The sequence below is a fragment of the Phoenix dactylifera genome, chromosome 8 (genome assembly GCF_051530095.1).
Source record: "Phoenix dactylifera cultivar Ajwa chromosome 8, Ajwa_hap1_PhDact_Kaust_v1.1, whole genome shotgun sequence".
NCBI classification, from domain to species: Eukaryota; Viridiplantae; Streptophyta; class Magnoliopsida; order Arecales; family Arecaceae; genus Phoenix; species Phoenix dactylifera.
Window position 1 is genome coordinate 29,893,309 of NC_143197.1, and position 24,343 is coordinate 29,917,651.

The 24,343-nt window shown below is 37.9% G+C and overlaps 2 protein-coding genes across 13 annotated transcripts; one reads left to right on the top strand and one right to left on the bottom strand.

The window, feature by feature from the left end:
- The first annotated feature begins 836 nt into the window (after positions 1-836).
- Positions 837-11,553, top strand: LOC103718087 (protein MALE DISCOVERER 2-like). Its single transcript, XM_008806741.6, has 9 exons — positions 837-1,259; positions 1,372-1,507; positions 4,296-4,367; positions 7,604-7,747; positions 7,841-7,960; positions 9,120-9,517; positions 9,595-9,785; positions 9,875-10,007; positions 10,754-11,553. The coding sequence occupies exons 1-9, from the start codon at positions 1,166-1,168 to the stop codon at positions 11,317-11,319; spliced, it is 1,854 nt and encodes a 617-aa protein (XP_008804963.4). The 5' UTR covers positions 837-1,165; the 3' UTR covers positions 11,320-11,553.
- A 4,348-nt stretch (positions 11,554-15,901) lies between these two features.
- On the bottom strand, positions 15,902-23,266 carry LOC103718818 (Mad3/BUB1 homology region 1). 12 transcript variants are annotated; one of them, XM_026809136.4, is made up of 6 exons: positions 23,076-23,266; positions 22,809-22,953; positions 22,357-22,514; positions 17,882-17,966; positions 17,756-17,810; positions 15,902-17,591 (listed from the first exon to the last, which is right to left on the bottom strand). In XM_026809136.4, exons 1-6 carry the CDS (start codon positions 23,165-23,167, stop codon positions 16,357-16,359), a joined length of 1,770 nt encoding a protein of 589 aa, XP_026664937.4. In that variant the 5' UTR covers positions 23,168-23,266; the 3' UTR covers positions 15,902-16,356. The 12 variants fall into 12 exon arrangements, with proteins under 12 accessions (XP_026664937.4, XP_026664936.4, XP_008806032.4 ...); XM_026809135.4 differs by having other exon boundaries at positions 17,732-17,804; positions 23,076-23,257; XM_008807810.5 differs by having other exon boundaries at positions 17,732-17,810; positions 23,076-23,256.
- Positions 23,267-24,343: the final 1,077 nt, after the last annotated feature.

Below are 24,343 nucleotides of genomic sequence, written 5' to 3' on the forward strand. Positions count from 1 at the left end.
CATGGATAATAAATATGTGAACGAGCAAATAATTAGAAAGATGACTCTATATATAACTTGCCATTCTTTTCTTTTTTTTAAAAAAATAAAGCTCCATGACGAAAAAAACAACTATTGTAAACATCTTGTATTATCTCTCTTTTTATTTACTACCATGATATTTTGAAATTTGAGAAGCATCACTGGCTTCATCAACCATCTAGATGCCACATATTTTGGTGTATGTATGTACAAGTCCACAAAAAAAACCGTATGAAAATAATTTTTTTACGTAAACAAAAAAAACAAAAATCAAATTAGATCATATCCATCAAATACTACTTTCATTCGCATTTAACTAATAAAAATTTAAATTATATGAGTCATGTGACGACAATTTCTTGATCATGAAGGTACAATTTTGACCTACGTGACAAGTTTTGGTTGGTTAATCAATTAAATTCATATTCGTTCATCACTATCCTAAAAATACACCTTCAATAATAAATTACCTTATATCCTAATGTTAAAATATTATATTACTACCGGTGCAGAGGATCTCAGCCCTGTCACGTGCATGACACGTCTCACGTGACAGTACTTGTTCGCATGCATCATTCCGTGTATTAAAGTAAATTAAAAAAGAGAAGTGGCGGTCAACGTGTCAACGTACCCAAGTCCACCATGGGGTTCGGGTTGTATCTTTTGTGCGAAAGGACGATTGATCTTTTTTCGCGATGTAAACCGTTGGATTATAGACGCACGGCTCTCAACCGATCATTGCGCGATCTAACGGTGGATTCGAGCGAAGGAAGGGGAATCCTTCTTTTGTTCGAAAGATACAACCGCCGTCCGTCACCACCTTCCCGGAAACTTACCCTGGGGCCCCCTCTCCGTCTCATTCGTACAAATAGAGGAGAACCAGAAACCAAAGACAAGGCATTGATGGAGATATCAATCACCTTTTGGAAATTCCCACAGAATTATCGAGACCACCCTTTGAACCGTATCAATGATAAATTCCAGAGTCCCAATTCCGCGTGCCAGCACAATACCAGCTCCATAATTCCACAAGTCTTTCCTTTTGCCTATTTTTTTTTCTTTTAGCCGTGGCCGAAGCGAAGACTCAGTTTTCTTTGAGAGGAGAGATCACAGCGGAAGAAAAAAAGAGTTCTTGGACTGAAAAATGGAGTGCTGGAGGCTTCGAACGGAGTCCTTCTTGCTGTGGCTCGCTCTGTTGCATCAAAGATTGGAGATTTCCGTTTCCATCAATCCTGAGGGTAGGATCTTTGATGCTTAAAGAGTTGTTAGGGTTGGTTTGCCGGAAAGCAATTTGATCGAGTTTTTTTTTTTTTGTTACAATTTTTTTTTCTGGTTGTTTCATATATGTAGGAAGGGATCTTTTGAGGTTTAAAGAGAGGGTAGAGGTCGATCCCTACGGCGCTCTTTCGAATTGGAAAGAAGGCGATGTTGATCCGTGCTCTTGGTTCGGGGTCGTCTGCTCGGATGATGGAAGAGTCGTGGCTCTGTGAGTGACATTCCTGTGCCTTTTTGTTACTACTTCTAGATGGTTTTTGCATTATTTTGTTCCGAATTTAGCAGTCAAGATTTTTTCTAGTTTGCTGGAGTAGATAATTAGATAGTCAAACAGGCAATATCCACCTTTTTTTTTTCTCTCAAGCAAATTAGGTTTCTTTTTGTAGCCCTAACCTTATTTTTTTAGGTACAAGATATATAGATTTTGGACTGCCTAGCTATACAATTACATGTGTCACCATGGAGGGCCATGGCGATGATCCTTTCCTTGGTTCTGAGGCCAGAAGGGCTTTATTTAACAAGAGCTACCAAGGACTTTTCAATCTCAACACCTGAAAATCTCCAACTTTAGGATCAGGAGTGGTTGAATCGCTTGCATCAGGGGAAAAAAATAGGGCGAGTGGTTGAATCACAGTGATACATAAAGAGTGCAACCATGCAAGTGCATAGGTCCAAAACCCATGAGCTAATAATCAATAACCAAAACACTCAAGCGAAGCTCAGGATTGTTACAATTGGTGTTTTTTCTTCTGTTGCACATGGTGGCTTACTGGCTATTTCTTTGCGTGTGGCTTTAATGAAATATCGAGCCTTCTTTCAGGTTATTACTGGTCTGATAAAGAACTTAATCGGATGGCTTCCTGAGAGACTGATAAGCCTTAAAAAAAAAAAAAAACTAGTGTTTCCTGATTTGTATAAATCCTTTGATCTAATGTGTAAAAAACAGGGAACTTTTGAGCAATGTTCCACAAGGTAGCTCTCTCACTGGAAATACTGTTCTGCTACTTGAATTCTGTTTTTGAGTCTCTGTCATGACAACATTTGTTAACCGCAAACCATTATTCCTGAAGAATTTTGATGATGGATGCGTTTGATAAATTTGTTCTAAAGCTATCTGAGACTTCAAGGGGGATATACCTTTGCTTAACAATTTCTTCTCTGTGCTCTTTTTTTCTATTTATTTAGTCATACTTTTGATAATTTCACCTTTGTCAGTGGTATATAAGTTTTGCAACATATTGTTTTTGTTAGTTAGTTTTACGCTTGTGATGCTACTCTTCTTCAGAACTTAGAAGATGTGGATTGCACTAATCTCTAGCTAGTAGATACTTGTTTCTTGTCTTCTTCCAAAGTAGATAATTAGATGTTATACTAACTAGCCCTGCAATAACCCACTCACATGGGATGATTGTCTTCCTTGTCTTGGTAGGTATTATTTTCTTGTTGATGCCAACCTTGATTGGATCTATCTTGCAGAAGTTGTGAACTTGTCTGTAGGGAGGAAAAATGAAGTGGTAAAACATACATAAAAAGATGTAGTATAATTTACAACCATCAACTATATAACATATGACCATAAACCATGTGGAAGGAAAATGATGGGACGCCATTTCTTTAGTGAAGCAAGGACATCTGATAGTCATCAAGCATTTTATCACAGCCACTGTAGTCACTAACATAAATATGATTCGTATATCAAAAAAAAAGAAAGAAAGTGTAGAGCAGGTTTTTTAAATATCCTACACCAAACTCTAGATTGGAGGATTTCCAATCTTTGGTATAGCTCAACTATGATGAATGGGCTTCTGGCAAAAATCAGGGTCCCACTTATATATCTTACACGGATAATATACCATGAGGGAATTAAAAGACCTAGGTTTAGCAGATTTGAACCAGAGTTAGTGAAAATTGAAGAATACCAGAAAAAATTAAACAATTAATGATACACTTCCAGCATATACATGAAAAGATGTGGAAATGAGAAACTTATGGATGACTTATGTGTTTCTAGGCCTCAGGACAAAATTGACTATAAAATATATTAAAAAGCCCTCTTAGTTAATTTCTAAAAGTAAATCAATAAATTTTCAATTGACATTCCTGTGGTTTAAAGATGTACATGTTTGCTTACCTCTATATACATTTACTCTCGGCTTTTGAGACATTTCTTGGGCCCTCTTAGGTCTCCATTAGACTTTTCTTGCTAAATGCCTTTGGTTATGGATGGCTTGTACCAATGGCCTTCTATTCCCCAGTTTAATATGATTGTGCATTAGCATTAGAGGCAATAAGGAAGCATGGCCACCACGTGTGTCTGATAACTCCCACAACTGTAAGTTTTTGAGGAGATGAGGTGGTGCAAGGAAGATGAGAAATTGTGGAGGTTATGCCAGATTGTGGCTTATCAAGTCCATCTAAAAGGCATTTTCTGGTTCGTAAATCTTGATATCAATGGGGTGTCTGATTTCTTCTACTTCTCTCTCTATTTCTCCTAGATCCACCAGGTTCCCTTGCATGTGGAGATATCGCACGGATATGGTAGACAAGCATCCCATCGACCCTTAGGAGATTCATAGATTACTTATGTAATCTTTATATTAAGTTTCATTTCTTATTCTTTTTTTCTTTCCTTCATTCATTAAGATATTATGGCATTCCATTGTCAAAAATTTAGTTTCAGTAGTTAAATTGCATATCATATTGCGGTTGCAGGTAGTGGCTTCATTTCATGCTTTATGAAATGCATATAGTTTTTTGTTCTGGATACGGGTATCCTGTGCTAACCATTTGGAGTGATTTTTAAATTGACTCTCATGCTTGGATATGTTTGTATTCTTCCATTATGCATTTTGCTTTTGAACTGAATGACTAAAAGCTATTTTCCACTGGTTCCTCATCACCATGTTGTCTTTCATATTTCGAATCTAGTGCAAATAAAAGTTGTTAGAATAAATGTTTATATTAGCTATCTTTTTCTGAAATTTGTAATCTTCTTGTAGGAACCTGAAAGATCTTTGTCTTAAGGGGAAACTTGGGCCTGTGCTTGGGAAGTTTATCCACATGAAGTCGCTGTAAGCATTTCGAAGCTTGTTTCTTGATCATATAGAGTTCATATTCTTTAACCTGTTCTTGTGGTCTACTAGAGTCTATACTTCAGGTTGTTTGTTTGCCATTAACATCCTTTTCTTTCATTCTTTTTTAGTTTCATTTTTGTTCTAAGCAAAATGTGACATCAAGTGTTTTGGTTGCACAAACTTGTCTTAGATTTAACTTGCAGTTATGGTGTTGCTGCTGATCCCCCTTATGAATGTGTACTTGTTTCTTAGCTTGTGGAAAATGAACAATTTCGGTACTCTGACATGGTCAATTTGTAATGTAAGCATTTTATGTAACATCCGGACCCTGCAGATGATTTCTCGTGTTTCCCAGAAATATTAGTATGCAAGCAAAGTTTGAGAGAATGTCCGAACTGTATTTCAAATATTGACTTAAACTGTTAAGGGTTAGCTATGGGGCATATCCTTCGTGACAATGCATAATCTTTTGGGTTTAGATAAACAAAATAGCAAATTTCATTAAAATGGACCAATTTGCCATTCAAGTGATTCGCTTCTGCATAATATTTCATAGCATGTCCCAAACTTTCCTTTAAGCTGATGATAGATTAAATAAATGTGCATTGGTTTTCAAGATTTTATAGCATTTCAGAGTGCCAAATTATTTGGTCATGTGTTTTTTTGAGCAGCTATAATTTTCTCAGGTGTGACCATTGTAGCATTTCTTCAAACAAAAATGTGCATAAATTTTTAGCAAACTTAAAGAAGCTTAATGAGCTGGATTTGTTTAAGAAGCTGCTGGTTTTGAATATGTCCTTAGTTAGTTACCTATGTTTGATAAACTACTTATAAGATTTGCCAGCATCCATTCTCTAGAGCTGAGTAGCAGCAAATAGGTCCAGTGATGGGGATACAAAACCAGTTCTGTTGTTTGGTCATATGTAGCGCATGCTTAAAACATGCCCAGCTAGGAGGGACCTGCATAAAATAGATTCAGCACTAAAGGGGTTACGTTGATCAAATGCATAGTGAGATGTTTTTATTATTCATTAGCTATAGGCTGGCAAGGCATGAAGTTAAGGTGGTTAATTCGGTTGAAGATCTGAAACTAGTAGGAGATATATGAAGGATTATAAAAAAAATGGAAGTTTCTGAAATAGAGTTCTGCAATGGAGTTTATGGTCGTGGTTGGAAAAGAATGTTAAAGACAAATCATAAAGTAACACCAGAATTGCTGGGAATAGGGTAGTTTTGATATGGTTGTTATCAAAGTCCGCCGAACCGGTACCGTACCGACACATGATACACTTGGGCGTGCCGGTTCGGACTAGCATGCTCAATTTTTTTTTGAGCTTTTTAAGTTTAATTAATTGGTAGTTAATCTTTTTTAACTTTTTTAATGATTTTAAGTCTAATTTAATGTTTTTTTATTTTTTTATTTTGGTTTAATCTAAATGATGCATCTTGTTGTTTTAAGGTACTACAAAACATAAAATGATTAGTGAGATGTTGCATGCTACAAGAAGCAACATGAAATATCCGGATCATTAGCATAGTCAGGAGGCACATCAACCCACCCCTCTAACCAAACGGCGTTGTAGTCTTGGATGTTCATCCCATAAGGAATGCACTCTGGGTTATAAGCACTTTCGGATCTTTTGCTGAAGCTCTGGCTCTGAGAGGTGTCCTCTGGTTGATAAAACGGTTGTGAAGGGGCCCATCCGAATAAGCCGGCAGCAAAATTCAATCCGTAAGATGTTTCGAGCTGCATAGGATAGTAACCACTGAAGAATGAATCGGACGCACCATATCCATATCATTATCCGTATGGGTTATAGGCTGCCTTTGGATCCAATATACGACTTGAAATCTGACACATCTATGGATTTTACACGTGCGATGTCATCTGATATGTCTATGAACCTGATACGTATTAATTTCAGCTCAGATTCATGTGGAACCCAACAATAGATGCTACATATATTTTTTTAGGCTCGCGGGCATGCATCGAAGGTTACTTATCTCTCCAAATTTAAGCATAGGCCGCTATGCGCATGATCGCATCAAAACTTGAATAAATGGACACCAAATTTTGTTACAGAGTAGCTTGTATGCCCCTGAATACGCTTCTGATTTTACAATTTTTTTGAATTTTATTTTTTTTTTATTTTTTAATTTATTTAAAATTTTATATAATTTAAAAATTAAAAATTTATATGTCATTGTGTAGATCATCTATAGATTTATGACATATCATAAAATCAAGTCCAAATCAAAAATTTTGGCATGATCTCTCCTTATTTTGCAAATTTCAAGCTATTTTTTGGAGCCAAAAAAATAAGAGAAAATAAGATAAGAAAGAGGAAGCACACCTTATTTAGGTTTGGATTTTTCTTCAATCCCGCTGAATCGGTATGATTTTGCAAATTGTGGGGAAGGGGAAGCCATTAGAGTCTAAACGTTACAGAGAAAAAATGTTGGGAAGAGAAGGAAAGGGGGAGGGGGCCCGGTTCCGAATTGGGCCGACTCGCTGCGAACTGTCCGCACCGAGTTCGAACGGAACCGGACCGTTCCGAACGGTTCGGGATTGGTCCCCATTTTATTAGGCAAACTGACCCGATCCCTGATCGGGGCTGTTCGGTCTGGTTCGGCCGACCTTAGTTGTTATTATTATTAATATGGCTTGATTATATGCAAGTCTATATTCTTTGTTCTTCTGGCTACTTCTGTGCATCAGCGTTATAGAACATAGACAAAATGAGATGGAATATTACTGGGGTTTCCTCGTGAAGGTCACAAACTTTTATTCACTTAAAATTATTTCTTAGTATTCATAATAGAAGTCTTTGAATACCATAGGGACATAAACATGTAGGCCATGATTTGTTTTCACTTATGAAAATATAAAGCATTCTTGGACTAATATGGAAACTGAATATATGTGCCATGTACTGCACATATCTTGACTTTCTTTGTGGGCCATGTCATGCATTGAGTGGAGGCCGCAGCATGGGTGGGATGCGAGCAACATATGGTGTGGGTAGGTTACAGCAATATGTATGTCTAGCACCCCATATTGTTTAAATTGATTTTCAATAATCTTTTAGCTAGTTACCATATGAGGTCATTTCCCATCTATATTTCATATGTAGCTATCATGCATGATTCTTTTTATAATTTGTGATTCCGGATAATGATGGTTATGTTCTTACTTCTTATGGTATTTTTCCAACTTAACCCCCTTCATGCAGCAATTTATACAACAATTCCTTTTCTGGAATCATCCCTAGAGAAATTGGTGAATTGCAGAAGCTGGAGATATTGAACTTGGGACACAATGATCTTGGTGAACCACTTCCACCTGAGCTTGGAAGCATATCATCGTTACAGATCCTGTGAGTGGAGACCATGGTGCAAGTTGATTTTCTACTGAAGTTTTTTTGTTCCCAATAATAATATGATTGCCAATTTTGTTGTTAACATTGCAGCGTACTCAGAAACAACAAATTTGTTGGTGACACATTGCCTGAAATGCATCAGCTGAACATTATCTCTGGGATTCAGGTTGATGAAGAACTGTTATCATCAAGCCACAAACAGGTTACAAGGTAGGTCATTTCGCCACTTTATCAATTGGATATATCTGCACTAAAATTTGAGTTTGTAAGAACTTGCAGCTTTTATAGGATTAGGATTAGGATTAGGGATACACACACACATACCTGGGACAATTACACCTTTATGACTATATATACAGCAACCAGCCATTCAAATTGAACTTTAAGAAAATGAAAGACACATATTTTGATGGCAAAGACAAGATCTGGTGGGGATTTTCTAAATCAGCAATTGGTATAATAATAAGGTAAGTGGCAATACCCTCTTTATTCTTTAATGTAGTATTTGACTAGTGCACATAACATTCATATCAAGGTTTGTGAAGCTGCAAAATCATTAACAATTTTGACAAGGGTCAATGAGTCATTGGGGCATAGCATGATTAGAAAAGAAAGAACAAACTTGTCTTGCTCTGTAAGGGTATGTTATAAATTGAACTGGTGCCTTAAGCATTTTATCATATTAAAATTATATACACAACTCAACCATGTCAACTCTATGTGAATACTTTAGCTAGAGAGAGAGAGAGAGGAGAGAGAAAGACCCCATGGGAAAATAAAACAAATTAAGTTGCATCATGTTGTGAGAAGAATCTAATATATAGTAGCCTGTCCTCTGGTGATAGTCCCTGATAGAGGGCGGGTGTGGACAAAAGTGGTTGGAAGTTATGCTTGTCAATGAATGTGGATAGTACTAAGTAGTCGGATTCTATGATTTGTCTTTACTGGTTTTTATTGTTTATGACGCTAATCATGTTCTGCTAGTGGTCAACCTTTTTTTTTGACGTGCAACCACATAACTCTCCCTCTTTGGTAGATATGCATGGGAGGATTGCATTGGCATCAACACAAAGCACAATTTTTGGCATACTGTCTTTAACTGAAATACAACTTTGTAATATGATGATAAGTAGTGATAAACAGTTTGTAATGGTGAACTGGGGCTTGCCCTAGTGGACCCTCTGTTTAGCAACTAGATATTCTTGGCTGGATTCTTTGGTGGTACATCCCCAAAAATCTGGACCCAAGTAATTATTGTGTCAGTGGGTTTACTTCCCTCCCTCCTTCCCTCTCTCCCTCTCCCTCTGCCTCTCGCTCTCAAAAAAGGCTTTCCTTGCTTGCTTCCTAAATTTGATTTAATCTGTAATAGGAATGTTGAAAATGCAACCATACGGAGACTTCTGCGAGAAGATTATGGTAGTCATAAAAAGCCTAATAAAACAGACCATATACGAGATACTGCATCACGACAACCACGATCACTGGGACCATATCCACGAGCAACAGTAGTTCCACCATCCCCACCACCACCACATAAAGCTCCTTCCCCTGCTCCAGATTCCTCTCCTACCCAGCCTTCATCCTTGAAATTAGCAACAACCCGTGGAAAGCATGTGACTTGGATAATACTTGGGTCAATTGGAGGAGCATCTTTTCTGCTGGTTTTATCTGCCGTATGCTTGCTTTGTTACCGAGCCAACAAGGTTGTCACTGTCATGCCCTGGAGAACAGGTCTAAGTGGGCAATTGCAGAAAGCATTTGTGACAGGTTGCTTTTCCTTCTGAAGGATTTTAAGACTTCTTGTAAATTTGTATCCACATTCACGATTTTGAGTACACATGCAGGCGTACCTTCACTCAGACGCTCGGAACTTGAAATAGCTTGTGAAGGTTTCAGCAATATCGTTGGCTCTTGGTCAGATTGCACATTGTACAAGGGAAAACTGTCCAGTGGGATCGAAATAGCAGTGACATCTACAATGGTTACATCAGCCAAGGATTGGTTAGAACAATATGAAGCTCACTTCAGAAAGAAGGTGATTTAACAATCTACTATCATTTCCTTGCAGATATTTTCGTTACTTGTATGCAAAGATTAAGTATCAAGTTTTGGCTTTGTTTTCAGATATCATTGCTGTCCAAAATAAACCATAAGAATTTTATGAACCTTCTTGGCTATTGTGAGGAAGAAGAGCCTTTCACCAGGATGTTGGTGTTCGAATATGCTCCAAATGGAACGCTTTTTGAGCATTTGCACAGTGAGTATCTCACTTGACTATCCTCTCTATTTTGTTGTATGGGCAAACTATCGCATGCTATCTGACACAGGTCGGTGACTACTGTCATTATGTTGGACAGGCCTGGAGGGGCAACACAATGGCTCTAGCAATCCTTCTGCAATGTTATATTGCAAGTATAACATCTAAAAGGGAAAAAAAAATCAATAGTTAAAACAGGAACATATGTTTATATTAAGGACACTGCATTTCTAGAGTGGTTCATATATCTTAATAAGGCCATAAGACATTCTGAGAGTTAAACATTTCCTCTTATACATTGTGCCAGTCCATCTTATGTGAACTGTCCAAATAGCAAGTTTGTGAAACGATTCAAATAAGTGAAGCAATGAGAAACTCAAAATGCTACAATTTTTGTCTGTGAGATACTGAAACAAAATTTCCAGGTCTTTTGAATGGAAACTATTTGAGAGACTGGGACCATAAGCAGATGTCTTGTTAAAATTTTAAAATTACCAGGAATTTCAAATTACAGCCTGGCAAGTAGCCTTTTAAATGTGCATGTTCCAAGAATTTGTGAGAAATTTATTAACTGAACCTGTAAATGCCCGAAAGTTTTTCCTAGAGAGAGAAAAAAATTTGAATAGTCCAAATATCTTCCATTATCCAAAATGTAAGGCTTCTCTGTAATTCAGTTTCTGTGTTAATTTTACCTGATTGCATGGATTTTAGATTCTGATTTGTGTCAAATTTGGCGGTGTTTGCAGTTAAAGAAGCCGAGCAACTGGATTGGGCACCACGTCTGAGGATAGCCATGGGAATAGTGTACTGTTTAGAGTACATGCACCAGCTTAACCCTCCTGTAGTTCTTAGAAATTTGAACTCATCATCTATATATCTGACTGAAGATTATGCGGCCAAGATTTCGGAACTCGGGTTCTCTGATCAGGAAAAAGAACATGAGTCAGTATCTGTTGGCTCAGATCAAGAAAGCATTGTTTATAAGTTTGGGATAATACTGCTGGAAATAATTTCTGGGAGGCTTCCATTCTCCAAGGATGATGGCTTGCTTGTGCTCTGGGCTTCAGGTTATCTTACTGGGAAAAGACCCCTTAAGGACATGGTTGATCCAACCCTTCGATCAGTCCATGAGGAAGATATCGGTGCACTGTGTGAGGTGATACGGTCCTGCATAAATCCAGAGCCGAAGGAGAGACCAACAATGGCGGAGGTTGCCAGCCGGATGAGACTAATTACAGCAATGCCACCAGATGAAGCAACTCCAAAACTATCCCCATTGTGGTGGGCTGAGCTCGAAGTTGTACGTTCATAGGCTAGCTAGAGAAGAAGTAGATGATAGTTAATCAGAATTTCCTTTTTGTTTTCTTATTATATCATCTTAGTTTTTTATACCTCGGCATCAGCTGCTTGTATATAATCCTTGGATTTGATTAAAGATGTACAGTCGAGATAGCAATCAGCTTTGGTTTGTTCTGCTTTATGAGATATGCAGAAAGCTCAGAAATCGTATAATATATGGAGACCTTCTATGAAGAAATTATAAAAATATATGAAGCATTGATATGTGTTTAGCTTCTGTCCGTTCATTTCATACTGGAGTTTTTGATCAGTTTCACCTTTGTCGCATAACTCCTTATTTGCAGTTATTTTAGTTGATTGCAAACATAAATCATCATCCGAATGTGGACGGTCATGGAATAGGTCGTAACATCAGCTCAACCAAGGTGAATACAAATTAACTGGGTCTCTGCGTCACCAAGCCTCTCTCTGTTGTTGTGTTCATGAGCGGCATGCTTACACTACCAAAACCATCAGAATTTTATATGCAATGTCTTATCCATACGTTCAGGTTCCTTGCATCAATCATCGTAGAAGGAACTCATCCAATCCGAAAACACATCAATCCAATCCGTGGAAGGAACTCATAAATCATCGTGGAAGGAACTCATCAGAATTTTATATGCAATGTCTTATCAACCACTCCATCGAATCCGAAAACAATCCAAAAAACGCCACCTTCTTTCCCAGAAAATAGTGGAAGGAACTCATCCAGCATCACATCAATCATCGTGGTGCATGTTCGAAATGCATACGACATGCAGTTGTAAGACAGTGGAGAAATATATTTCTTGTTAATTTTATTGATGGTAAGGAAGAGAGCACAAGAGAACACACGGATGCAGGCATGAAGTAACAAACTCTAGTGTTCCTGCGAGGAGATACGATATCTGCCTTGTTCCAAGAGCAAGCCTGGGAGTGATTGGAGCCCTACTTCTGCGGGGATCTCGCCAGCCTCATAGATTTGACGCTGCTGCTTGTATGGTTGGTGGATTTGGGAGATTTATCCGTTCCCAACCTCACGGTCGTTCGAGGATCAGCATGAATAGTTATGGCATCGAAATCTACCATGTTTCTCCGCATGAGATTCTGGAGCAGGTGAATGCAGCCACAGGGGACGTTCGCACCTACTCTGTATCTCCGTAATAATTCCGGCGGGACGCCGGCTGTTTTGGCCGTCCGTTCCCGTTCAACTAGAACGGGGGTGGGATTCTCCCAAATCTATGAGGCATGGGAAGAAGAGGAAAGAGTAAATAAAGAAAATAAGAAAAGAAAGGAAAGAAGAGGAAGAGGAAAGATAGGAAGGAAGGGAAAAAAGGAAGATTAAAAAAAAGGAGAAAATAAAGGAAAAAAAAGAGAAAAAGGAAAGAAGAAAGAAAGAAAGGGATAAGTGAAAAGAAGAAAGTAAAGAAAGAAGGGTAGAAGAAAAGCCAAAAAATGAAAATAAAAAAAAAAGGGAAGAAAGGGAAGGGGGGAAGAAGAGAAAGGGAAAAAAGAAAGGCTTTTCAGATTTAAAGGTCATGAAAGGCTATTTAGGAATAGATGGTAAAAGGGAAACCCTTCATGTATATCAAAAAAGGAAGCTCTTAAAAGGAATTTCCTCAAATATTTGCATACGTATTGTCCCTAGCAGGGCGCAAAAGTTTTGGCTTACCATGCCGTGAAAAAGAAAAAGTAACAAAAGCTGAACCCATTTAAGCATATGTAAGACATACACAATTGTGCATAGGAACTGGCCTCTATGGGTGGGGACCAGACATAAGAGCTAGATGTAAAATGGCAGGCAAACAAAGGACAGGATGTTGTTCTTTTTTTTCATTTGATGAAGAAGGAGGCGAAGCCACCTTATTTTTATTAAAAAAATAAATTTTACATAAATTATTTATAAAAAATACAAAAAAAAATAAAATAAAAAGTTTTTACAAAAGGTAGTAACCTATAAGTAAACCTATTAAACTATTCAACAAGCTTAACAATTTGATAAGTATTTTGAAGGATCTCTTTATCTTCAATGTGCAACTATAGAAGCTCTGTATCCTAATGTCAGTCAGCCTTTTTCTAAAAAAATAGATCATCGTCTCTCAACGTGCGACGTCAATGCTCTAAGATTATTCCTAAGTTTGAGATGAGGGTCAATCAGCTTCTCTGAACACAAATGCTTCTAACTGAAGAAGGTTGATAAAATTTTCAGCAAAACACAATAGATAGAACTTGATTTTTTTTAAAAAAATCTGAACATTTCACTCTTTCCATATTTTCCAACAGACAACGGCAATCGACTAATCCACAGTTTTTCTCATTGGTTGTTGAAATTTTTCATTTCTCCATTTGGTCTATAGATCATTAATGTTGGTAGGCCTTCCTCTCGGATTTAGTTGTACTTTAATTGTTGTCTATAAACTACGGACAAATGGGCGCCTAATTAGTAGATGGAAGATCGTTTCATTTTTTTTTCCATATAGCACACATCTATCACTAGCGTGCCATCCTTTCTTAGCAATAATCTCTCCTATATGTAATCGATTTCTGAGCGCAAGCCATATAAAAATTCTCACTTTTTCTGGTAAAGCTGCCTTTCACAGGCTCTTATAAAAAAGACAACGAAGGCCACCATTATTAAAAAATTTGTAGTAAGAGTTTGCTGTAAAACAACCTCTTTGTGAGAGTTTCCACATGGGGACATCGCCAATTCGAGATGGTCTTACATTAGAGAGAGCTTTTTTGAGGGTATATAGTTGATCTATCTGTTGTCTTGCAAGGCGTCCACTTACTTTAACTTTCTAAGAGAGTGCTCTCTACGACCACTACGAGGCAACCATGCAGTCCTGTTTTACTGTATTAGCATAGAGCTCAGTAAACAAAGAGAAGAGCTTCAAGGACCCCAGCCAGCTATCCTCCCAAAAGCAAATGTTCGTGCCATTTTTCAATTTAAACGATAGACAGATCCAAAAGGCTTCAAGATATTTGCTGATGTCTTTCTAAATAAGGGATAGGCTTATGAGGGTTTTTCTAATCCTCATCCCAAATTTCTTTATCTGATAGTAAGCTCTTTGAATAAGCTTCCAACAAGAAGAGTCATTGCCCTGCAAGAACTTCTAGGCCAATTTTGCAAGAAATGCTTGGTTCATTTGTTCCATATTTTTTATCCCCAGCCCTTCTTGTAACTTAGACCTACACACGAAATCCTAATTCACCAAGTAATGGAACCCACTAACTTTGTCCATTCCTTTCCAAAGGAATGCACGACACATCTGGTCAATCCTGTTAAGGACCAATTTTGGTAATCTAAACACCGACATATAGTAAGAAGGGAGAGCTGACATCACACTATTAATAAGGGTAAGCCTACCCCCCAACGAGAGAAATCTTTCTTTCCAAGTAGCCAATCTTCTATTGATTTTCTCTAACAATGGAAGCCAACTTTGTCTTGTAAGTCTCTTATCAAATAGTGACAGGCCCAAATATGTAAAAGGTAGGGCACCTTTCTTGCAATTCATCAAAGTAGCCATTACATCAGATTTCTCTTCATGCATATTAAGGCCAACAATGGAGCTTTTATGGAAATTTATTTTCAACTGTGATGCCCCTTCAAAGGCTAGGAGAATAGCTTTCATTGCTCCAATACTTTCTTTTTTGCGGCACAGAGCAGTAGAGTATCATCAGCAAATTCAAGGTTTTTAATGTTGTGAAAGACATCAATTTCTCCAATTCCTTTAACTAGCCCTATCGATCCTCCCTGCTTAAGAAGCCTCGCCAAAACATCAGCAACATTTGATCCAATTTTTTGGTTTACCATTCATAAGGAGAGCTACTACAGCTGAAGATAGTAAGCAACGAAACCAATGGGTGAAGGTCTTCGGAAAACCTCTTGCTTGAAGAGCTTTTACCAAAAAATCCCAGTCAAACTATCCAATGGGTGAAGGACAGGATGTTGTTCAACAAAATAAAGTTGGCTTTTCGTACCCAAAAAAAGACTGGCTAATGTCTTCGTGGACAGCCAACTTTGAAACTCCAGAGGCACAATTGAGCCGAACGCTGCATATATACAACTTCATATTACTCTACGCTACCTTCGCTTGAACAATCTCTCCCTTTCTTTCCCCTATCTTCTGAGAGGTGCAATCTTTCCCCATCTCTCTCTGAAGAGGCACAACACAGGAAGCTTAACAAGTCCTGAGTGCTATACCATCAATGTTTTTAGATGCTGAACTTCTGATATTGTGGAGTCGAATAGTATTCCTATCCATAACACAAATTTCTACAACTCAAATGATGCATGTCAAAATTTAGAATGTCAGACAAAATCAGGTCATGAGTGACCTGCTTCTGAAAAGGGGAAAAATTTATTAGGCCTGTTGCTCATTTTGTTTAAATATATCGGCCTCCTCATGGCTTTTTATCAATCTAAAAGTTCTGGACTAATTCATTTTAATATTTTAAAGAGATGCGATAATATAATGCCGATTGCTTCAGTGAAAGAAAGTTTTGAGTAATTTAGTCAAGAACGAACTTAGGAACTCCAAATCCATCCAAACAAGTCACTAGTATTCCAGTCATACTAAAGATGCAATGCAAGCTTAAGTAAAAAAGTTTTACAACTTTTCTCAAAAAAATTGTTTTGCAGCAGATTAGAGAAAAAGACTATCAAAATTTCAACAGAAGTCTGGGTCTATGGTCCTTTCAAAGGGGCCAATTTGAACATGTCTGACATTCATCTTTCTTGCGTCTGCAATGACTGAGGTCTGCATGCCACTTAAATGATCACTTCTCTCTTTCAGATCTTCAATATCTAATGCTTCATCGGTTTCTTGGGTGACCTCCAATAAGGCCATGCACCAGACATGACAACATCAAGATGTTCGAATACCATTATAGTTTTCATCAAATATGGGAATTACTATCATGAAATCTTCATCACACAAGATTGTCGCGGGGAAAAAGACTGATGCAACTCCACCAATCACACAGCAATCTTTTACAGGATAAGATTACTTGTTCTTCATCTATGATCTTAGAAGTCCAATGGTTTTCCGAACATTTCATTTATCTCATCCATAGCCTCCTTGGTAAAAATGGTTGGCTCAAATAAATCACACTCCTTACCAAAGTTAGAGGAAATGCTTGTCGAACCTTTTCCTTTTGACTCTTCTAAATCATCATCTGCCAATATAGAGAAGCCATGATTGGCTGGTTTCTGATTTAATGACACATTACCTTGCTTCTTTTTCGGTTTCTCACCCCTGACAAAATTTATTGGCTTTCCAAACATGCTGTTAATCTCGTCCATAGCCTCCTTCAGGTTGATAGTGGGATCAACCAGACCATGGTGGCATGCATTTTCTACTTCAGGTTCACCAAGAACAGTTGATCCAACAAATCTTCTAATCACCGTGTCTTCTTTTAGTCCTGAGCTGATCATATTGAGATTATCACAACTGCCAAAATTTAGATGATCTGGATTTAAGAAGACCGATGCATTTAGAGATAGAGCAGGTTGCTCTGATTCTTCCAAATACCTATTGTTCCCTTCATCATTTTTATCATCACATTCATCATCATCATCATCATCATCAGCCAATATTTTGAATGCTCCAAAGAATGGTTTCTGTAGCTCTGCCTTCATTGATTTTTTTGATGTATCTGAACTAAAGGGTTTGTGATGCTTACGAGTCTGCAGGTTGGGTGGTTTCTTAGCACAATTCTGGTCACGTTTTGGGTTCTGATGACATAGGTCTGGCCCATCTTCGGAGCTTTCATCAATGTACACCTCAAATTCACTCCTTTGCTGGTTTACTTTTGGTGTACTTCGATGTGATCTCTTAACAACTGGCTCTGGTTCCAGGGGCTCCCGAAACATACTGCTTATGGCATTCATAGCTTCCTTCATGTTGATTGTGGGATCCACTAAACCATGATGACAGGCATCTTCTGCATAAGACTTGCCAACAATAGCCGAATCTACAAACTTCACCACAACTGTTTCATCACTACAAAATGGAGTTTGCCGATCCGAATCTGCAGTATTTCCTTGGTACTCAGGGATACTTTTGACATTTGTTGACACTGGGAATTCATCTTTAAAATTTGTAAAACCTGTACAATTTGAGCTTCCTTCCATCAGATTAATGTTCTCAACTAATTCGTGATGATCTGCAGGGTTAGTGTTGGAAAGAGACTGCTGAGATGTTCTGTCTGGAATAACCATGTGATAGTTGCTTGGAGTCAAATCCCTAATTTCTTCAGTCCCTATAAATGAGCAATCCTCAGTCTCAGTGACAAACTTCTCCATTATAAGTGACATTCATAGTGCATGAAACGAGTAAAATCGGAATGCTTAAACTCATGAAGACACAATTGCTGGACTGACATGGCATATTACACAGAACCTTTTTGTTCACTAATATTACTACCTTGATGAATATATTTAGAAGTTGGTCTCCCTTTGTTGGTGACAGCTTCCTGCAGCTGCAATACATTTGTAAGTAGCTAATAAAAGCAAAAGTAAACTAAAACCCATGATGCAAAAGGAGTAATACTTTAGCTTTCCGTTTCTTGTACAGCATCAAGCGATGAAGAAATTTTTCATAAGATTTCCGTAACTCACCAACTGGCTCTGCAAGGCTATTCAATAGTTTAGTGTGAACATAAAATCTAACAGTATCACAGAGTGAATATAAAATATAACAGTATCATAGATATAACTCTTCAGTCTGATAGAACTATCAAAATAAATGAACATGGTGCTCAATAAAGCGAACACCATAGGAATAACTTTCTTGGGCTGATCTTGATATCGGCCCACCACCCGGCTGAGTCCAGCCCCTGGGCTGACTCCTCCAATTTACTACTCTTATGTGTTTCTTTAGTTTTCCTTCTTTGGAGTTTAACTCAGGTAAGTTTTTCCATACGTTTCATTTCTTTTTTGAAAAAGCCAATAAAACAGTGAAAACCAAACACATTGTAAAGGGAAAAAGATCCAGCCAGTGAAGCCAATAAGTGAGCGTTCATCATCCAATATGAACATTACAAACTGAAGCAAATCATTGGTTTTGGGGTACATGTTTGATACATCAATTAAAGGACCTAAAGTTCTTGCAGGAGATGATCGAAAAGTAGCTTGTAGGTAATGTCTGGATGTCATGACATGAGTGCTTTATTCACTTGATTCTTCTTCAGCTGGACAAGTCCTTGGCAGAAAGTAGATGTTTGACATCTTGAATGGACTTTATATGATAATGACACACAAATTACACAATCCATGGTTAAAATCTTTCAAACTGTTTGCCAGACAGTTGCATATTCGCAGCTTGCTAACAATTGAACCCCATGAGTTTCCTCATGTATCATCAAAACCTTAGAATTGCCCAGTTAGAGCTTAACAAGATGAACCAGAAATCAGATTATCAATGGCTTGCCTTGCTAAATTATTATTTCTGCAGCACCTTCTACTCTTTCTTCTAAAGCCTCTGGGTCTGAACATCATGACCAACAGAAATAGAATTTCAAGGGACCACTGGCTCATCTACCAGAGCTCAAAATGTATTTGGGATGTTTCTTGATAAATCCTCCCCTGGATCTCAGGCTATTTTTTCAACTAAATTACATTTAAGCAACCAACCACTGAAGACTTCAATTTTGAGTTGGTCTTGAGTGATGAACTCACATCAATAAAACTCTGTATTAGATTATTTATAGTAAGTAATTGCAACATGTCAGGAAAGCAGGAAAAGAAAATAAAAGTCCTATGTAGTTTCTATATCTAAAATTGGAGCTATAGGCTGAGAATTGATAAAGTATGCCTCGTTCCATGATAAATTCATATTTCTTTAGCTCTTTGACTAGTTTTAGCATAAGGAGTCTCCCTTTCATTGTGTCATTGGTCCCCTCCTTTTCTTACACCTCATATCTACTATTGGATTTGATTCTTGAGAGCAAAGATTGGATATCACTAGGCCTTGTTGTTTGTAGATCCATCTACAATATTAAGACTCACTCAAACAGCTCAACAAAGTGCTAAAAATCACCACCAGTGGCTTATGGTTTTACTTGATTCAATGGTTGGATTTGCTAAAAATGTCTATTGTTTGTTTTTAACTGTTGCCTTCATTGACCAAAATTGCATGCTATATAAAACTGAAATGAAGTATGCATTTCTCCGCAGCATATGAAGCCACATCCATCTTTTCTTGCCCTATCTGAAACATTTCTCATCATTGGTATATCTATAAACTAATGCGGGCCTCTTAACCAGTTTGAGAGGTTCATTCAAGCATGCTAATTAAGTCCATCCACCGCCACCCCCCCCCCCCCCCCCCACCCCAACTCCCTTAAAAAAAAGACTAAAATATCATATATTCCATGGAACACATGATATTCAAGGGGATTAACCAACTTACATTAAAAAAGAGAGCACCTTTGAGCTACTTGTGATAGATTTTGCTAGTTACAAGATCTCTTTGTTGTGTCCAGTCTGCCTTCTTTCTCAACAAAGGTATATTGCTTATCAAAATCACATGCACCTTTGATAATCACTTAAATTTCTACCTACATTTATTAAGCAACACTTATGGCTTAAGGCAAGGCAATTCCAAAGTAATCTCCACCACCATCTTGTTGCTAGTTTGGTTATTCTTACCAAATCCTAACTTGATAACACCTACACCTGAGCAACTGATCTCTCTTCTTGTCTCAAATAATTAAGCATCTTGCATGATCATCGTCCTAGCAACCATTTCTTATCTCATCATTTTAGTTAATATCTATCATTTCAAATTGCATCTAAGATTAAATTATGTCTTTTCCCCTTCCCCAGCCCTTCAACAGATAGCTAACAATGTCACCTTCTTAAAGCTTCCTCAGACTACCAGTGCACATGCATATTCCATCCCAACCAGTTCTCCAACTTTTGCTTTAACTAGTCTAGAGTTCCACACTATGAATGGTGTAATATCTAGCGATATCCTTCAGCACTTTAAGGTCAAGACTCTCATATCTGTGATTCTTATTCTATGAAATTCAGACAGAATTCAAGTTTTATTGCTGCCCTATGAAACTCTTGTGAGCCTCAAACACAAATTTGGTGATGACACGACATGCAAAAGAAGCCTTCCGCTTCATCTAATTCAATCTTACTTTCCTAGAAGTATCCCTGTGTACGATGAGTTCAAGATGTCAAAGCAAACATATCTTAGTAACTCTAAACCAGCTACTTTGACTATAGCCTGGACAATGTATTGGTCCCTATTGATAGAAAAGCTCTAAGACCTATCAAGAATGGCTCGGCATCTACAACTTAAGGCTTCAGAAAGCCAGTGTCAAGATTGTAAAAAATCTTCAACATTATCTTCGATAGTGTGGGATGTGATGAAGGATTTGGGTTCTCTGATGCCAACATGAATAGTTCTCAATTTGGTCCTGTTTATCTTCTCTGGTCCTTACGTTAATCATTTCGTGGAATATTCAAGTGCTCAGCCTTCAAAACGAGAGCTTCAAGAAACCTTGTGATGAGTTCAAACTGTGAATTATTGGCTTCACAAGAAACCAAAATATCTGCACCTTCCTAAACTTCCTTAATTCAATTGGTTACCCAAGATTGGACTCATGTCAAAGTCTAGATGCAATTGGAGCTTCTGGAGGTCTTCAGTAAGATGGAGTACGAGGTCCCTATCTATACTAATTACTTAAAAATCAATTCTCTCGCACTTTCCTTCGCTGAAGTAATTTCGGAAAAATCTTGGACCTTCATAGCAGTTTATGGCTCAAATCAAAGATCCTTCATAACTATCTTCTGGAATGAACTTGGTTATATACGATTTTCTTTTCTGGGACCTTGGGTGTTAAGGAGGAGACTTCAATGTTAGAAGGCTATTATCAGACAAGAATGGTAATTCACAGAATCATTAAGATACCCTTCAATTTAATTATTTTATCAGGATAAATGATCTTTTGGAAACGGATATTAAAGGAAGAAAGCACACTGGGAGCAATATGAGAGAATCACCCACTTTGGAAAAACTAGGTAGATTTTTGTTTGACCTTAACTGGGAAGGATTATATAATTTCGCTGTTGTTCAAAGCAGTATCAGAGCTGTGGAACAGAAGGAAAAATGAATGGAAAATTTATCTGAGGGGACCTTTAACTCTGACTGAAACTCAGAATGGATGGAACCTAGTAATATTCTAAACATTATCAGGCCTAGTACTGGACCAGATGTCCCACTCTGGAGATCTAGTAAAAACCGATCTTTCACAGTGATATTCCTTTTAATCCTTTCTCAATATGGAGAGTAATCAGATCTCCTATCCACTCTTCCCTTTGGAAAACCACAGCCCCAGATAAAGTTAGAATTTTTATGTGGTAGGACATGATACACATTGCCGAGGTACTAGCAAAGAAGAGGTGGAACATTAGTGGAGGATGTAGTTTCTGCAACTGCTGAGAATAAACAGTCAACCATTTATTCCTTCAGTGCCCTAACTTGAAGCAGATCTGAAAAAAGGTAAAAAGTAAGATCGAATTCAAAGGACACCCGCCTGCATTACTGCCTCTGCGGACTCTACCGAGGTAAAAAAAAAAAAAAGAATTAGCAATAGAAAAAGAACTGCTTGGGTAAGCTGGTATTGGCAATCTGCTGGACAATTTGGAAGGAATGCAACAATCGAGATTTCTTGAAGGAAAAAAATTGTGTTGAGGCTACCACTGTAGCGGATCTGCATCCCTTCAAGGACTGCAGTTGGCTCCCAGAGTCCAGAAAAGCTATCACCTGTTATGGAACTCTCTAAACTCATTATTTCCTTCTGCTAACTAGCTGTTTTCCTTTCTTTCTCCTCCTAACTTATCTTGTTGTACATATTAACTTCTATGGGCGGGCTGTTGCCCTCCTTAATCAAAAAGGAACGATATCAGATAAAATCTGAGTTCACTCTTCTAAACGAGATTAATAATTATAGAAAATTAGCATATAATTTTATCAGGAGCGGTCCAGCAAGAATAAAAGAAACGATTTCTTACTTTTGAACCCCCAAATGGTACATCTTCTCCGCCTCTTCAAACTTCTTCTGCTTCTCGTAGTATAGAGCATAGGCCGAATAAAACATCGATCGCTTCAATCCGATCTGATTCCTCTCCATCCTTCTCAAAATCACTTTTGCATCATCCACGTAATCCATCTAAATCAAGCATAGTAAAAAAAAAAAAATTTCATGAATTGTAGCTCAAGGAAAATAACAAACACAAAAAAAATCACGAAAACAAGATTCAAAGCAATCCACTTCCAAATCCATTATCAACAACTACATAACCTGTAAATAGAAAGCCAAATAACTTTGGAAAAGAATTAAAGTGGGAAACTGCCCATTAGGTCAAATCTTGGAAAGCACAAAGAAAAGAAGACCTAAATGAGATTTCTTTTTTCTTTTTTTTTTTGCCGCCGTACAACGGTCATAAGCTTGATACTCCATTACCAGTTCGATCCAAACGCGAAGGTACCGAGAATCGTTGCGGTATTTCCGGTCGGATTCGAAGGTCTGGGCGCATTTCTGGAGGAATCGAGGGAGCTTCTCCTTGAGGATATGAGAAGGCAGCGATTCTTTCATCCTCCGAACGCCGCTGCATTCGACATCGGGGCAAAGCGATCAAAGGTGGAGTAAAAGAATCAATAGAAAGGGGAAAAAATAGAGGTTAAAAATCGAATAAAAATTCCATTTTTTTCCTCTTTTCTACTTCCATACTGAAGCCATGGCCGAAGGGGATCTGAGCCACTGTAGTTTTTGATGTCGGAGACCAGCGAAGAGAGAAGCTCCTTCTGGAAATCGGCCGCCATGGATTCCGAGCAGAGAGAGAGAGAGATGGCCGCTTAAATTTCAAATGAGAACCGCCCGGTTCTTCGTAACTCGGTTGAGGGACCGAAACAAGGGTACAAGACCCAGTCTTGGCGTCCCGGAGTGGCAATCTGAGGAGCGAGCTAATCCTGGGCCGGGCCTCGGGCCTAAACTCACAGTCAATCTTTAAGCGGGCGGGCTTCAGGCCGGGCTTGTATAATTTGACTGGTTTTGTGCCTAAGGCCGGGCTTCTATAATTTCGAAAGTTGAAATCGCCTAGTGCGGCAGATGACTCATGAGCCATTTGCACTGCACCATGCCACTCAGGGAATAAAAATCCTCTTATGCACTAACCAGAGAAATCGCATACATTAGGACCGGACTCTTACTACCAATGGAGTCCGTCAATTCTTTAATTTTTTTTTTAAAAAAAATAACAAAAGAAAAGAAATCACGTGCATGAAGAGAGGTTGTCTACCTGTATTATCTCTTCTTCCTTATCAAGCCCTCTCCATTCGCCCTCTTTCTCATCAAGCCATCTCTCCCCTCTGTGCCTTCCTTTTCCTCCCCAAGTCTCTTTTTCCTTCTCTAAATCCCTCTCTCTTTTACAAGGTCAAAAAAACTTAAAGTATGTATCAAAAAATGGAGGAGTATGTATCAACTAGTTATGTATTGTGCATTGATAAATACCATATTTTGAAAATTATGTATCAATTTATTTAAAAGTGTGTATTAAGATATTAGATGATTATTTTATTAGGTCAGTATCATCTGACAATATAGTGTGTACTAATAAATACCATGTTTTGAAAACTGCGTATCGATTTACCTAGATGTGTAAATTGAGATACTGAATGATTGTTTTGATGGGTATGTATCATTTGACCATGTATTATGATTAGTGAACAGTACGTTCTGCAAACTGCGTATTAATTTATTTAAAAGCATGCATCAAGTCGCTACTGGGTGTGTATCAGAGAAGCTTACATTATGTATTTGAAAGCCGATGACTGTATATCACATGGCCATATAGTGTATATTGGTGAACAACATATTCTGAAAATTATGTATTAATTTATCTAGATATGCATATTAGGATGCTGGATGACTATTTTGCTAGATGTGTATCATTTGACCATATAGTATTATTGGTAAATACTATGTTTTGAAAATAGTAT

Coding starts and splice junctions, on each gene's coding strand:
- LOC103718087 (XM_008806741.6), top strand. CDS start 1,166: ATGGAGTGCTGGAGGCTTCGAACGGAGTCCTTCTTGCTGTGGCTCGCT. Junction 7,748..7,840: donor ATATCATCGTTACAGATCCT/GTGAGTGGAGAC, acceptor TTAACATTGCAG/CGTACTCAGAAACAACAAAT. Junction 10,008..10,753: donor GCTTTTTGAGCATTTGCACA/GTGAGTATCTCA, acceptor CGGTGTTTGCAG/TTAAAGAAGCCGAGCAACTG.
- LOC103718818 (XM_008807810.5), bottom strand. CDS start 23,167: ATGGCGGCCGATTTCCAGAAGGAGCTTCTCTCTTCGCTGGTCTCCGAC. Junction 17,967..22,356: donor TACCATTTGGGGGTTCAAAA/GTAAGAAATCGT, acceptor ACTATTGAATAG/CCTTGCAGAGCCAGTTGGTG. Junction 17,592..17,731: donor TAATATTAGTGAACAAAAAG/GTTCTGTGTAAT, acceptor GCTCATTTATAG/GGACTGAAGAAATTAGGGAT.